Genomic DNA, 16,818 nt, shown 5'->3' with positions numbered 1-16,818 from the left:
AAAAATCCAATGAAAATTTTTCTTCATAAATTTTGGCCAAAATGTACTTTGCTACTACATGTTTTTGATATAAAAAAGACAAAATACCAAAAGTGTATATTTTATTGGTTCGTGTGAAAGGGTTTTATTTATATATATATATATATAGCACCTACAAACTGTGGTTTAACATACTGGAATTCTTCCTTCTCCTTTTTTCTTTTTTGCTATTTATTTTTCCCCACTAATGTGGAGTTACCTTTCAAGCAGAGTCTATTCGAGGAATTTATTCCACTTTTTATTAGTGGGCAGTCTTTTTATATTTTGTAAATATTGTAGTGTGTGCCATACTAGGAAGTACATGTGAATGAGGTTTGCCGTGTGATTCTGCATTCATTCTAACTTGGCACGAAGCTTGCACTTTGCTGATAACCTGTCCCTACTGCTGCTTGGTACAAACTTTAGTCCACTGATAAATCCAGAGTAATAGATCTTATCACCGCTCTGACATTTAGGAAACAAGTTTGCTATTGAGCAAATAAACATCACCGTTCTCGTGCGATTGATCAGTCTTGCAACATATGTAAATAGATGCAATCAGGGTGTTCTGGCCAGTTCTGCACTGCTTGATTTATTGGTGATCACTGTGATCATGTAACTGGGTAAGTTCATTCACATTTACCTGATTAATTTTCAGGAGAGTAGCGACATTTTAAAGCGGTATTGAACCCGAAAGCAAACATTTTATTATATTGCACCTTACCAGTCCTTAGATGTGATGGTTGTATTGTGTGTGGGGTTTTTTTTTTGTTTTTTTTTGTTTTTGGCTTTCTACTATTTTCATCTGGTGATCCAGCCAGTAAGTCTGTTGCTTTTCAACAGAAAAGCTCAATTGCAGTTTAACACCGGCAGGGGGAACATAAAAAGATCTGTTTTTCTTTATGTAAAACTTTATCCCCAAAAGGAAAAAACAGTTTGCTGTAACTGCTTATAAAGTATTAGCTGGAGTTTGGCTTCAATTTCTTAGTGTGTTTTTTTAAAATCTGCTAGTATATCAACCCCCCCCCCAGACTGACTATGCTGCTGTCCAAAGGTGCTCCTGTGCTCATTCATCCAGAGTGGTGTCTGTATAATACAGGAGGTGTGTTAGTGGCTAGATCACCAGGGGAAAAAGCCTAAAAAAAGAAAACTAATGCAGTTACCATATCTAATGATTGGTAAGCTGCAATATATGACATGTTTAGCTTTGGGTTTAATACCGCTTTTAGAGAATTATGGCATCAAGCAGGGCTCGACAAACCCTAGGCGCCAGGTCACAATGGCTACATTTCATCCTGGGGCCTGGGCTGCCGCTCGAATTCTGCACACACACACTGTGCCCCCCACCCGCTACATATCCCGGGCTCCACTTGCCCATCTGTGGGCCTGGGACTGGCATAGCGTGTGCCACAGGGTAGAGGGGAGGGAGGTAAGTGGACACGTCTGCTCCCCTTCTTGTTCTGGAAGTGACGTGTGACCATTCCCCCCCCCCCCCCCCCCATTGACTGTTTCCCTGGCCATCAAGATCGGGAAAGATTGTAATGCAGTACAATGTGCAGTGCATTACATTCAGTGGAGCACAGGGGAGACAGACGGGGTCTTTTAGACGCTGCATGTCACATTAAAGAGAACCTGTCACTAAACAAATCATCACATAGGGAACTTTTTGATATTGGGCTTGGCCTCAACACTGTCACTAAAGGAAAGGCGGACAGTCAGCCTTGTGTAAGCTTGGACTAGAAATCTGATTAGAGCTGATTAGAGCTTACACAGGCCTGTCTTTTCATGTTCTCCATAGCTGAACAGAGTGACAGCGGGGCAAGGAAGGGTATGACATGGGGAGATCCCAGAACCCATTGCTTTGCTATTCTTTGGTAAGGTCAGATAGGAATGAGATTTAATATTTTGTTTGATTGTAATAACTTCAGGGTAATATTGGGCAGCATTATGGGGGAGTACTTGGTCATGTTTAGTTCTGCTACTAATTGGCAAAAGCCCTGTCTGCCGCTTTTAAAGCAGACATTCAGTCCTTTTTTTTTTTTTTCCCAACTTTCCATCTATTTAAATCTTCTGCCCTTGTAAAACTTTTTTTTTGCCAGTAAATACAGCCCACTTCCTGTTGCACAGCTCTTTCTCTCATTTTTGTGAGTTTGCCAGGAAGGGAGGGGGGTGAGTAATAAGAGGCAAATCAGAGCTGGAGGTGTGCCTCTGTGTAAATCCAGGAAGTGAACAGGCAGCAGCTTCAGCTAGTGATCCAGCCAGTAAGATATCTATATCTATATCTCTCTTCTTTTAATGGACTAAGCTGTCCAGACAAAGTAGCATTTAGAGCCCTTTTACACTGGGGCAGGGGCGGCGTCGGCGGTAAAACGCCGCTATTATTAGTGGCGTTTTACCGTCGGTATGCGGCCGCTAGCGGGGCGGTTTTACCACCCGCTAGCGGCTGAGAAAGGGTTAAATACCACCGCAAAGCGCCTCTGCAGAGGCGCTTTGCCGGCGGTATAGCCGCGCCGTCCCATTGATTTCAATGGGGAGGAGCGGTAAAGGAGCGGTATACACACCGCTCCTTCACCGCTCCGAAGATGCTGCTGCCAGGACTTTTTTTACCGTCCTGCCAGCGCATCGCTCCAGTGTGAAAGCCCTCGGGGCTTTCACACTGGAATGAAAGTAGCGGCACTTTTGGGTCGGTTTGCAGGCGTTATTATTAGCACAATAGCGCCTGCAAACCGCCCCAGTGTGAAAGGGCTCTTAGAGACCATTTAAAGCATATTTAAATCCACTGATTTAACTGTTTTAAAAACCCCTACGTTCCAAGCATGTTGGGAATGTTAGTGTCACTAAACCCGCGTCGTAAAAAAAAAAACTATCAATTGGTGTATTGCCTGCTGTTTATACTCGGTCACTATGAGATTTGTTTTCTGTATTTAGCAAAAAGCCTGGTTGATCCCGCTGCTCTCTATCTCCCCCTTCTGTCCATGTCCCCACACAGTTGGGGATTTTGCAGAGCAGTGTTGACAGCTCTGCACATGCTCAGTTTGCAGTGCATTTCTATGCTGAGTATTTCCTTCCTATCAAATCTGAGCAGCCCATGTGACTATAGAGTCACACATGTGGGCATATGCACAGTGGTAAATGAGCGCCCACTTCCTCCTCCTTTCACTTCCTCCACAATGGGGGTGGGATATTACCTCTTGATTTGATGGAGGCTTCACCTCCCTCTCCCTCTTGCTCTTCCTCCCCAAGGGGGGCGGGGTTTTACATCTTGATTGATGGAGGTTTCACCTCCCTCTTATTCTTTAAAACCGTGTATTGATACTCATTATTTTTACACTGTATTTCAGAGGCTTTTTTTAATTATTAAAATTACAGCGCCATCATTCATATACAGAAGTAGAAGGGACAATGTAAATTTAAAGTGTGTGCGCTTAACTGTCACATTTGCTTGAGTTGCTAGGGTTGCCGACATCACATTCAAGATAGTTGAGAAAAGTGGAAAGATAGCGCTGGACCTGTAGGTTTATTTAACTGTTATTGATATCTTAAAGAATTGATCAGCCGCCGCAGTTATAACTGCGTCAAGTTGACTTGGCTGCACATATCGACGTACTGGTACGTTGGTTCATGAACTGGCTTTTGCGGGCACGCGCCCACTGTGGGTCCGGCGGTCTCGATGTCCGTTGGCCACCCGTGATCATGGGAAAGACCCAGAACTGGGATCTATCAATGTAAACAAACAGATCCTCATTCTGACAGGGGCGGAGAGAGAGATCTGCTGTTCCTAGTGATCAGGAACAGCGACCTCTCTCTCTTCTCCCAGGCAGCCCATCCCCCATACAGTTAGGAACACCTCTCCAGGGAACACATTATTTTTAAAAAATTTTTTTGGGATATGTATTATAGCAGAAAGTACTGTATATACTTGAGTATAAGCCGACCCGCATATAAGCTGAGGCATCTAATTTTGCCACAAAAAACTGGGAAAACCTTTTGACTCGAGTATAAGCCTAGGGTGAGAAATGCGCTGCTACTGTAAGTGGAAAAGAGGGCCAACAATGCCCATTTGCATGCCTCCCTGTGCCCATTTGCAGCCATAGGACCCCCGGAACTTCAAACTCGGTAGTTAAGGGTTCCTAGATGCCCCCTAGCTGCAGCCAAAATTTGGGATCTCTGGACCCAAGGGGTCCCGAAATGACATTGCTGCAGATGGACACAGTTGACCGGCTTTGGGGCCCCGTATCTCGGGGCCACTTGGTGCTAGGAACCCCAGCTTGCTAGTTCCACTGGGTTTGCACACCAAATTTGGCATTCCTAGCACCAAGTGGCCCCGAGATACGGAGCCTCAAAGTCGGTCCGGAAAATGTCATTCTCTGCTGCAGAAAAGCGCTTGACTCGAGTATAAGCCGAGGGGGGCATTTTCAGCACAAAAGATGTGCTGAAAAACTCAGCTTATACTCGAGTATATACAGTATTTTTTTTTTTTTTTAAATTGTCGCCCTTTTTTTTGTTTATAGCGCAAAAAATAAAAGCCGTAGAGTTTATCAAATACCACCAAAAGAAAGCTCTATTTGTTTGGGTACAACGTTGCACGACTGCGCAATTGTCAGTTAAAGCGCCGCAGAGCAGTATCGGAAAAAATGGCCTGGTCAGGAAGTGGCTAAATCCTTCCGGGGCTGAAGTGGTTAATGGTGTAAATGATGTGGTTCTTGGGCGGCAGCTTCTACACACCAGAGGATCTCCAGTCTCCTTAGCTTGTAGTGTAATGTAAGAAGGGTTGAAATTTAAGTGCCACGCCACTGCTAAGAGCTCCAGATACAACTTTATTCCGTTAAAGGTTAGGGGTACAGACCAAGAAATAGCCAACGTGTTTTGGGGGTCTACATGCTCCCTTCATCAGGACTTGACTGGCAGCCAAGTCAACAAACCAGTGTTGAATCGGACCTACAAAGGTTTTTATTCCAGTGTGAGTTGAAAGCACAGGCCTAATCAGCAGCTTGTTTGGCAGCCTACTGGTTAGTTCACTTTATTGCCAGCCAAGCCCTGATAAAAGGGCACATAGAGCCCTGAAACGTGTTTGATATTTCTTGGTCTGTACTCCCAACCTTTAATGGAATAAACCCTTCCTACATCACATCAAAGATGGCGGTGGCCAGCAGTCTACACAATGGAGATAAATAAGTATGAAATACTTTAAATGCACTTATAGCCCTATGGGTAGGTTAGTGTTGAAATAAATGGTTTGGTGAGACTATGTCTTTAACCGTATCTTTCACTAGAAAAACCTGAACTCTGTAATTTGTTAGGGTGTCCCCATACATTTGGCCATATAATTGGTGTAATAGTCAGGTGTCCATACACCTTTTTAGCCATATAATGTACCCGTTTACTATCCTATTGTCCTTCCATCCATCTGTAAAACTCACATGAAATAAGATTGAGTTGTGCCGTTTTGTAATGCATGTATGACTTAAATAATGCAAGCCTCAGGATATTTTGTTCTGTTGAACCAAGAGATGTAAGTCAATGAACGAAAACTAGCTGGGTGTCTTTTGTGCTGTGGGGATCTTACAAGTGTTGGGAGAGTTGGGACATAGTGGTGTAGCTGTGTGCCACCACAGTAGCAAGCTGTACTTCACGCACCATGTGCTGCCCTTACAACCCATATTGTGCTCTGTGTACCATTTTTGTAATATATAAACCCTTACCTTGTATTTTTTTTTCTTTGTGTTGCAGATATAACATTACTGTGCTGCTAAAGGTTTTAATTCGGCATCTTGGTGCGAGCTGTCGACCGAGAAACATTGCCGTCATTATGAATGAAGTAGCGATTGTAAAAGAAGGTTGGCTTCACAAACGAGGTAAGACGTCAACTCCTAATGACACTGAAAATATATTCTATGGTATAAAAGGTGCAATCCAGTGCCAGTAAGATTCCAGCTCCTTGTGCAGATTAGAAAACTTAAGAGAGATTCTGATTGGTTGTAACCACTGCGATTTAAAGGCATGATAAACATTCCTACCTGCACTTTGTTTTTCATCTGTATAAGATGTGCATTGATCCTCTAGTTACATGGTGTAACTTGTTGCGCTGTACACATAGCCTATAAGAGTAAATCTTTACATTTCCTGTGTCGGCAGTCTGTTGCAACACAGGACAATTGGCAAGGACTTACACAGGTTAATGCATGACCTCTGTCTGTAGTGTGAGATCTGACACTTCCCCTGAAGAAGCTATATATCTCACAATCCATAGGTCTCTGTCTAGGGCTGGTGCAGGTGAGAGCTAAACTGTAATTAGATCTGATACAGACACAGAGACCTTATGCATGCAGAGTTATTTTTGACCCATAATTGTGATGCAATAGTGGGAATGGTCAGGCATTTATTAGACATTGTGTGATCTGGAACAGGAAATATTCTTGTCTCAAGAGTGCATAGGGGACAGGCTAGCTGCAACAATACGTGGACATAGGGGAACAAATCAGCCATGACACTAAAATCTGCAGGCACAACATGTAAGCCCATCATTGCAAGGTAAAGCAAAGAACACCGGGAATATAATCACTCTAACCCCTAATTAGAACATTGAAAACATTTAAAAGCCTTGAAATACTTTATATGTACAGGTGCATCTCATTGATGCACCAATGCCAGCAGATGACATGGCTCCCCTATTCATCATGAACTGTGGAAAATTTTGCATATCATTTGGAAATCAAGGTCCCAGAGTCTGAAGGAAGAGTGGAGAGACACAGACTCCAAGTTACATGAGGTCCAGTGTGAAGTTTCCACAGTCAGTGATGATTTGGGGAGCCATGTCATCTGCTGGTGTTGGTCCAAAGTCAGCACAGCCCTCTACCAGGAAATTCTAGAGCACTTCTTTCTTCATTCTTCATGCTTCCCTCTGCTGACCAGCTTTATGGAGATGCTGATTTCATTTTCCAGCAGGACTTGGCACCTGCCCACACTGCCAAAAGTACCAATACCTGGTTTAATGATCATAGTATCACTGTGCTTGATTGGCCAGCAAACTCGCCTGACCTAAACCCCATAGAGAATCTGGGGGGTATTATCAAGAGGAAGATGAGACACCAGACCCAACAATGCAGATGAGCTGAAGGCCACTATCAAAGCAACCTGGGCTTCCATAACGCCTCAACAGTGCCACAGGCTGATCACCTCCAGGCCACGCTGCATTGATGCAGTAATTCATGCAAAAGGAGCCCCGACTAAGTATTGAGTTCAATTTTTAACAGGATAGAAACCCATTAACAATTCAATTTATCGTTCGTTCTGCAGCATTTTTCTAGCTGTTTCTTTGCTTTTCTATTTGTGCCCATTAACTTGAAAAATGAACGAACGGACCAAATGACAGTGTTTGTTTTTTTTTTTTTTTTTTTTAACAAATTTTTAGCTAGTGTAAGTGTATGGCCAGCATTTGCCTTTTAAATTTTTTTTTTTTTTTTGGTCTTTTTGACCTCTAATAAATATATCAGCCAAATTGTTGCCAAGGGGCTGACCATCATATATTCACAATACATGAGGCTGGCCGCTCAGCACAGGACCTGGAAGGAAGTGGAGATCACTGAATTAGTGGTGTTGTTCTCAGTGATTTCCAACTTTCAGGAACGTCGGCCAGGTATGAGTATATACCATACCAATGTTACTGTATAAAAATTTACCATGCCTGGAATTCTTCCTGACCAGTCGCGTACCTGGTACATCATTGGTTTTCAAGTGGTTGTATTGTGATGATGCCTGCAGCTGCAGGCATCATCCTGGTACCGTTATTTAGAGCTGCTTGGTTGCTGTTACAAGCTCCTCCTGCCGCCTTCCAGAGCTCGCTTGGGCTCTCCCGCACCACCGGGAGACCCGAGCTACCAGCCGGCACATCTGCCGGCTAGTCTGGAACCCAAACGAAGTCAGGATCGGCTTTGATCAGGTCTCTACTATGGTAACCCGGAAGTGATGCCCTAACATCGCTTCCGGTTTCCCCGGATGTCATTGGCGCCATTTTCAAAAGCTCAAAAGTGTTAAAAACACAGATCTTGGTGTTTTTTAATGCCTGTAAGTGCAGAGGAGGGATTTGGGGACCCCAGATGCCTCCATAAAGAGTACCTGTCACATGCCTATTGCTGTTACAAGGATGTTTACATTCTCTGTGACAGCAATAAAAGTGATCAAAAAAAATAAATACATTTAAAGCAACAGTTTAAAAATAAAATACATTAATATTAATAATAAAAAAAACGCACACAAACAGCAATTGTCCCACACATGTGAGGTATCGCTGGGAACATCAGATCAGGGGTAATAATTCTAGCACTAGACCCCCTCTGTACATCTAAAGTGGTAACCTGTAAAGGCTTTTAAAGCGTCACTTTTGGATAGTAAAATTTACATTGTCACCGCTGCACAGGCGTGCACAATGTTAAAGTGTGACATGTTTGGTATCTATACTCGGCGTAACATCTTTTTCTTTTATATTTTACAAAAAAATTGGGTTATGGATGTGTGTTACTTTTTTGAAAAAAAAAAAAAAATTCCCCAAATATTGTGCTTAGAAAAAAAACAAACTGCGCGAATACTGTGTGACATAAATTGCAAAAGCCACCACTTTGTTCTGTAGGACCTCTGCTTTAAAAAAAAAAATAAAAAATAAAAAAAAAAAATATATATATATATATATATATATATATATATATATATATATATATATATATATATATATATATATATATATATATATATATATATATATATATATATATATATAGTTTGTGGGTTTTGAGTATTTTTCTAGTAAAAAAGCTGATTGTTACATGTAAACAAAATGTGCCAGCAAAAGCCAGGTCCTTAGATGGTTAACCTCTGCATTGTGGGTGCAGAGCCGCTGCAAGGGAGAATTTTTGTTTTGTTTTCCTGAAGTTGGGCTTTAAATGTTTGATGTCTGTTCTGTGACCAGCTTTATATGATAACAATGTGCCTGCATGAGCCTGTTTTGTATATGGTTTATTTTGTATAAACTGCCAAAATGCTGAGTTAAATTTATCAAGCAGAAGTAACCCCTGAACCGGATTGCTGAGAAACGAGCTGTTTATTCACACTGTAAAAATAGAAGGCTGGCCCGGATGTCACAAGATTTTACTACTATTTTTTTTTTTTTTAAAGTGGAAGACTCATGTAATGCATTCAAGGGCTGCACTTTCTAATCCAGGATAGCTGGCAACCCATACTAGTTGTAGGTCTGTACCTTGTGTTTGTGGGCCTTCTTTAGAATGGTCATTGAGTAGCGGCATACAGGCTCTCTGTCATTTTAGTTAGGGGTCGACCGATATCAATCTTTCAGGGCTGATAACGATTTTTCGGCTGCCTTTCGGGCCGATATGAGGTACTAATATTCTGTAGATTTACATTTTTTTTTTTTGCTGTCCCCGGTACTCTTTATCTGGGGTCTATAAAAGTGATAATCAGTTGACCCCTAATTCTAGTATCCTATAGCCATCTTTTTGACTTCCCTGTGGGCCCTTTGTCAGTGACTACAATCCAGTTGTATCTTCATAAAGTGAACAGATGGTGGAATGTAGAGAGTGCTGACCACTTTGTTATTATACCTCTTTGTAATGATCTATTGGGAATCTGGCCTTTCTGTGGTCTGTATACTGGGACCAGTCAAATTTTCTGCACTTTTCACAGCACACTTTCAGACTCCTAATAAAATGTATTATTCTTAAATGCTTATTGGGCCTCATGCACACAAGGCTTTTTTTTTTCCCCTTCCCTGGATTCCTTTGCTCCAAAGAAGGAAAAGGCAGCTGAAAAAAACACCCTGAAAGCTACATTTTGCATGCGAGTTAATGCGCCTTTTATGTGTGTTTTGTGTTATTACATCTTATCTTAATTTTCTTTCTGTCCATTATAGTGCATTAACGAGCAAACGCATGAATGCTCACAAATGTGCTAGCATTAATGAGCTCAAGTGAAAAATTTTTATTTATTCATTTTTTTTTTTGCCCGAACGCTCCTCTCCTAAACGTGCGGTTGGTGCATTTCTTTTTCTGCCTCTCAGGCTGGGTTCACACTGGTACGATGAACGCTCTGACATTGGGAGCTAATGTCGCATGACGTGTGAAAATCAATGCTTCCCTATGAGGGCCTTCTTAACTGGTCCGACATAAGTCGGTCCAACTTTGAAAATGTTCCCTGCACTACTTTGGTCTGACTTTGATCCTACTTCAGCCCATTGAATATCACTGAAGTCAGATCGCGGTCTTAACTGATCCGACTTTGGCAGGCAAATTGTGCTCTGATGATCTTTAAGGGGAACCCCAGCCAAATTTAAAAAAGGAGGGGGGGGGGAAAGGCATAGGTTCCCCCTCCAAGACCATACCAGGCTCTTCGCTCTGGTATGGATTTTAAGGGGAACCCCCACGCCTAAAAAAAAAAAAAAAAAAAAAAAAAAAAAACGGCATGAGGTCCCACCAGAATTCATACCAGACCATTATCTGAGCACACAGCCCAGCAGGTCAGGAAAGGGGGTGGGGACAAGTGAACACCCCCCCTCCCCCGAACCATACCAGGCTGCATGCCCTCAACATGGGGGGCGAGGGTGTTTTGTCCCCATGTTAATGAGGACAAGACCCTCTTCCCGACAACCCCTGCCGGTGGTTGTCGGGGGGGGGGGGGGGTCTGCGGACGAGGAGCTTATCGAAATCTGGAATCCCCCTTCAACAAGGGGACCCCCCTACCCTATGTGAATGAGCATTCACGTAAAGGAAAAAAAAAAGTGTCAAAAATGAACACAGTACACAGGTATTTAAGTATTTTATTAAGGCAGCTCCGGCGTCTCTTCTGGTGACCTTTTCTCCCTCTCCGGTTCTTCTCCCCTCTACGCTAGGGTTGTGTGGATGTTTTTCTTCAGCAGGGACAGAGAAGCTGTTCAGAGTTGATGGGAAGATGGATGGAGCCAAATACAGGGCAATTTTTGAAGAAAACCTGTTAGTCTGCAAAATACTTGAGACTGGGGTGGAGGTTCACCTTCCAGCAGGACAACGACCCTAACAATACAGCCAGAGCTACAATGGATTGGTTTAGATCAAAGCATATTCATGTGTTTGGCCCAGTCAAAGTCCAGACCTAAATCCGATTGAGAATCTGTGGCAAGACTTGAAAATTGCTGTTCAGATGCTCCCCATCCAATCGGACAGAGCTTGAGCTATTTTGCAAAGAAGAATGGGCAAAAATCTCACTTTGTGTTGGTCTATCATATATAAAATCCAAAAAATATTTTTTTTCTCGAGGCATAAATACTTTTTCAAGGCACTGTAGGTGCTAGGATTAGGTAAATATGTTTAGTGTTGGCTCACTGCAATTTGTGGAGCTGTGTTTTTTGTTGAATTTTAGTTTGCTCACAGTAATCAGTGTAGCTGCATTCCATTAGTTAGGTCTGTTCAGTGTGCTCAGGTGCTGCCAGCCTCATAGCTCACTCTGTCTCCAGAGAGCTTGAGAATCTTCTGGATCATAGGTGTGGAGTTATGCAGATGGCAGCATGAATATTGATACAGCCCTGGCCAATCCCAAAGATGCAGACCCTGAAGGCATGCTGGGAGACTGTGTATATACTGTATTCTTGGAGCACACTGGACTCTGAGTCTTTCTGGAGAGGATCAATCCAGCCTGGAGGGGCTTGCTGCCCTCCAGGGCTTTGCTGCCACATGTCTGCGGTTGAGATGCCTCCGTTGTTCACCCTGAGGGCCTGGATGCTGAGACCCTGAAGCTGGAGAGAGAGCTGATTGAAGGGGGCTGTCTGCTAATGATCTAGTCTGGTATCACCGGAGTAAGGTGACGCTTGGAAGTTGAAAGGAAGCAACCAGCTGCCCTTGAGCATTGTGTGAGCACCGATGCTTCTGAGAGATGTCGGGAACCTTTGTGCTGTTGCCATCCTTCTGGTGCTAGAAAGTCAGCTGTAGGTCTGTTGTAAAGGGGACATCAGCTGGTGTTCTGAAGATCTTCGTCCACTTAGTTCTCTGTAAATGGGATTCTGCTCTTGTGGCTCTTAAGGAAGGAGTTTGAAGTTACTACTACTAAAGTTCACTATTGCAAGCACAGACTTTATTGCAGATTTTCCAGAACGAATACTTAGTCCTCAACTTGTACATAGTTCCAGTTTTTGTTGTATTCAACTCCCATTCCCTATCCCAGCTCTCCAAAAATAAAACCACAAAAAATCATCCCTAGACTGATCATTGGAGAAATGTGAGTGAGCATGTGTGCCTGGCTTTGGAGCAAAGCTTGTGGGGAAGGCCTGGGCAGTATTCCTGCATCTTCTACAGGAGTAGGCGATACACTTACAGTAGAAGGTCTACTTGCCGATTTCTTCAATTTCATCTGAGCTTCTTTTTTTATTTCCATCTACTTCTTTAGAGAAAGTGAGAGGGAGTCTCCCTTACTGGACACGGACAAAAACAAAACGCCATTCCTAACTTTTTTTTCTTTTATAATAAAAAAAAGTGATAAGTACTGATAAATCACATTCTATGAAAAGAGACTGCAGTCCCATTCAACAGTGGTGTGAATAGCCGGAATAAACGCCAAGGGTTGTATAACACCTGAATGTTAATGGAATGTCTACATTTAGCATAGCTGCTGTATTTGGGATATCCTGGCCAGTTTATTAATTCTACTGGTCAGTGGTTGATCTTTATTAAAATGAACCTGTCCCTTTTTTTTAACAGACATAACTGTGCAGAGAAGGAGGGTGGGAATGACCGTTGAGACATGTTGGCACATGCTGTCCCCACAGCTGAGGAATTCTTTCATCCTTCTGCCTCCAGTTCATTCATAGTTTCCTCTGCTGTGGGTAATGGCGGTAAACCTTCCACTGCACTCACCCGTTACTCCAGGACAGTGTTACAAATGACTTGCACTCCTAGAACTATGCATGACACAATTTCCTGTTTTTATTGAACTGTTTATAGCTTCACATGTGAAGGAAGCCCCGAGACTAACACATTTCCAGAAATTATGCAGCCGTGGAAAATACATTTGCAGAGGAAAATAGCATTTTTTTTTTTTTTTTTTTTTTAAGAGATGGGTTTGTTTAACTCCTCTGTATAATCGTATTTACAGTGATCAGTGTCCTCAGCGCATGCAGTGTTTTAATAAGCAATTCCAGGCTTGGTATCAAAAATCCAGTCCAGAAAACCTCACAGGGTCACTGGGAGTGTATTTCCTGAAGTCTGTACTTTGAAATGTCCTCTTCCTGCTGCTTTATCACCAGTCCTATTCATACTTTTTTAATTAGGATTAAATTCAAATGGTGGCTATGAAAATTTTTTTTTTATATGAACTTTTTTTTTTCACTTTGGGAATGACAGTACAAGCGAGTGAGGTTGCCTACCATAGACAGTACTAAAAGTAGTCTTTGCTTTGTTTGTACATTGAAGATCTCTTTTGAGTGTTGACTATATATATTTAATTTGTAGTGCATTTTCACATTTTTCATTAAATCTAGATATTTGCAGATTTCCCACTAGAAGCAGAGTAGAATACTATTATTTTGCTAAACGTTCCACTGTAGATAATGTGCCTGTGCATTTCCAGCTACAGGTGCTCCTTCTCCAAGCAGTTCATCTCCCCTAAAGTGGTTGTAAAAGCTGAAAGTGTTTTATTTTATTCATGAAAAAAAAACCTTCAGTGTACTGTCCCCCCCCTCAGCCCCCCCAATACTGCCTAAGCCCAATCTCAATCCAGCAATGTGCACGAGACCAGAGGCTCTTCTGGGTCTCTCCCTCCTGATTGGCTGAGATGCAGGAGCCATTGGCTCCTGCTGCTGTCAATCACAGCCAGTGAAGGTGGGGGGAATGGTGTGGCTGAGCTGTGCTATGTACCTTATGTACTCGGAGATGGTTCGGAGCACGCATGCATAAGTGCCCACACAGCATGCGGCTTGCTATGAGGGCACTTGGTGAGGGGCCCAGAGCGCCGGCGGGGAACCCGAGAAGGAGGATTGAGGCTGCTCTGCAAAACCATTACAGAAGGTAAGTATAATATGTGTTTTTTTTTTTTTTTTTTTTTGATAAAATGTTTTCCTTTTACAATCACTTGAACATTCAAGCATTAAAAAGGGAAGGAAAAATTCACTCCCTAATGAAAGCTGCTGTTAACTTTATTAATCCATGATGTAAAAGGCAAGATCACTAAACCTCCAAGGCGTTTCATTCAGCAATGAGCTTATTTGTAGAATTGGGGGGGGTGGGGGTTACAAGGTTGGAGAGAGCATTTGTAGATGTACATTGATAGTAAACACTTGGAGCCTGGAGCTACAGGAGCCTGCATTGCATTGTTGGGTATCTATTTACTCGGTGTAGCATCAGCTTTCATATTTAACCAAAAAAATTGGGGTAAATATTGTGTTTTTTTTAATTTGCTGCGGAAATGACGTGTAGCATAAAATAATTGCAATGATCGCCATTTTATTCCCTAGGGTCTCAAAAAAAAAAAAAGTATAATAATTGGAGGTTATAAGCACTCCTTTTCTAGCAAAAAATACTAATTTTAACTTGGAAACAAAGTGCCAGAAAAAGCCTGTTAAAGTGGAAATATGGCTGTCGACAAGATGAACATAGCTTTTAGACTACATTGAATTTAATATTTTGCACGTATATCTATAAAATGATTTGTCTAATTTTGAATATACTTTTGGCCTTTTTTATGCATACCATTTCAAGTCTAATGGTCTTTATGTCTCTGGGGTCTCTAAGCTGTCCAGGCTGATGAGGGGAACATCACTAAATCATCATATTGTGTTTATACTGTATATTGGGTATAATTTTGCTCGGGTGAATTTAAAAATACAAAAAACTTTTTACATCTGGCACTTCTAAAAGCCGCCTCTCCCCTTTTTTTTTTTTTTTCTTCTAAATCTTCTCCCCAGCCCCCCTCCCTCTACAATTGAGGTAGACGTGAATGTTTACATGTTATGCATGGCTTCTCCACCAGTCAGTGCTTTACTGTAGTTACCCTTTAGTAGATCTCTGTGATAATCGCGTGCTTTTGGTTACGTGTGTTGCCTCTCAGCAGTGACGCAGCAGTTTGTTATCGCTCTAAATTCTGGGCATCCACTGTACAATGACGACAAAATCTTTCACAAAGGGCTTCTTAGAGTTCTGTGGTGTACGTTATCATTGACTAACTTGGATACATTTTTAGCGATAGTAAAAACCCGTTCATTCAGAAAATAAAAAAAACAGTCTAATCTGAACTACTTGGATGTCTTGCTGTTTCAGAAGCTTTGGTACTTCCAGAGTAACTGAGCCGGAACAAAGTATAATCTGTATGCTCTTATGTTGGGTCGGTGATTTAAAAACTATTAATGCTATTGAGTAAACATAATAGCCAGGTGCTTAGCATTTTCAGGAGGTCAGCAATTGTATTTTCCCTAAATATTTGTAGGACACATTTCCTTTTTACAAAAAGGTTTTATTAATCGTCAATCCAACATATAAGCTTGGCAATCAGATGGTTACAATGCATACAGTCGTATGCAAAAGTTTAGGAACCCCTGACAATTTCCATGATTGTCATTTATAAATATATATATTTCATTTTGATCTATCAAATAACTGAAGGACACAGTAATATTTCAGTAGTGAAATGAGGTTTATTGGATTAACCGTAAATGCACAATATGCATCAAAACAAAATTAGACAGGTGCATAAATTTGGGCACCCTTGTCATTTTGTTGATCTGAATACCTGTAACTACTTTAGCACTGATTAATTGGAACACACAATTTTGGTTTGGTGAGCTCATTAAGGCCGGGTTCACACTAGTGCGACAAACGCTCCGACATTGGGAGCTCATGTCGCATGACGTGTGAAAATCAATGTTTCCCTATGGGAGCCGTCCTAACTGGTCCGACACAAGTCGGTCCGACTTTGAAAATGCTCCCTGTACTACTTTGGTCCGACTTTGATCCTACTTCAGCCCATTGACTATCATTAAAGTCGGATTGCCACCTTGCATGATCCGACTTTGGCATGCGCCTTGTGCACAGATGATCTTGAGGGGGGAACTCTGCGCCAAATTTTAAATAAAAAAACAGCATGGGTTCCCTCATCCAGAATCCAGACGCTCATTACAGGCTATAGGAAGCGTCTAGAGGCTGTTATTTCTGCTAAAGCAGGCTCTACGTAATGATGTGATTTTTATGTTGGGGTGCCCAAATGTATGCACCTGTCTAATTTTGTTTTGATGCATATTGCACATTTTCCATTTTCTGTTAATCCAATAAACCTCATTTCACTACTGAAATATTACTGTGTCCTTCAGTTATTTGATAGATCAAAATGAAATTGCTGACCCAAATATTTAATAATGACTATCATGGAAATTGTTAGGGGTTCCTAAACTTTTGCATACGACTGTATTGTGTCAAAGAGATCATAAAGTATATTGAAGAGTAATTAAGTCCTATAAGTTCCAAGGAAGGCTTCACATATGGGCAACGGGTCAAGCATCAGAATCCGGAATGATTTGGAACTCGGAGATGCTATAGGCTGCGAGAAAATTACCAAAAATGCCCAAACATAAAATCAAATGCAGCTGAACACAAGACCATATGCTCAAATATAAAGACTCAATATTGTTAGGAACGTAACCATCACTACCAGGACAGTGCCTGGTGGCCTGATAAATTGAGAGGATGGGCATGGGAGAGCAGACTAAGAAGAAAAAAAGATAAGAAAAGGGAAAGACAAGGAGGGAGTCCACGGGGCACAGGACAGATTTCCTTTAAGGCC

At 41.9% G+C, this 16,818-nt stretch overlaps 1 protein-coding gene across 3 annotated transcripts in view; it reads left to right on the top strand.

Annotated features, from left to right (window-relative positions):
- Positions 1-16,818, top strand: part of AKT1 (AKT serine/threonine kinase 1) — a 224,665-nt gene that overhangs the window by 30,688 nt on the left and 177,159 nt on the right. For all 3 annotated transcript variants that reach the window (XM_073609535.1, XM_073609534.1, XM_073609532.1), the window contains exon 2: positions 5,749-5,873. In XM_073609535.1, coding sequence (XP_073465636.1) covers positions 5,828-5,873 — 46 coding nt within the window. In that variant the 5' untranslated portion in view covers positions 5,749-5,827. The remainder of the gene's footprint in view (positions 1-5,748; positions 5,874-16,818) is intronic.

The sequence above is a fragment of the Aquarana catesbeiana genome, linkage group LG13 (assembly GCF_042186555.1).
Source record: "Aquarana catesbeiana isolate 2022-GZ linkage group LG13, ASM4218655v1, whole genome shotgun sequence".
NCBI lineage: Eukaryota > Metazoa > Chordata > Amphibia > Anura > Ranidae > Aquarana > Aquarana catesbeiana.
This window is presented reverse-complemented; position numbering and strand designations above follow the sequence as displayed.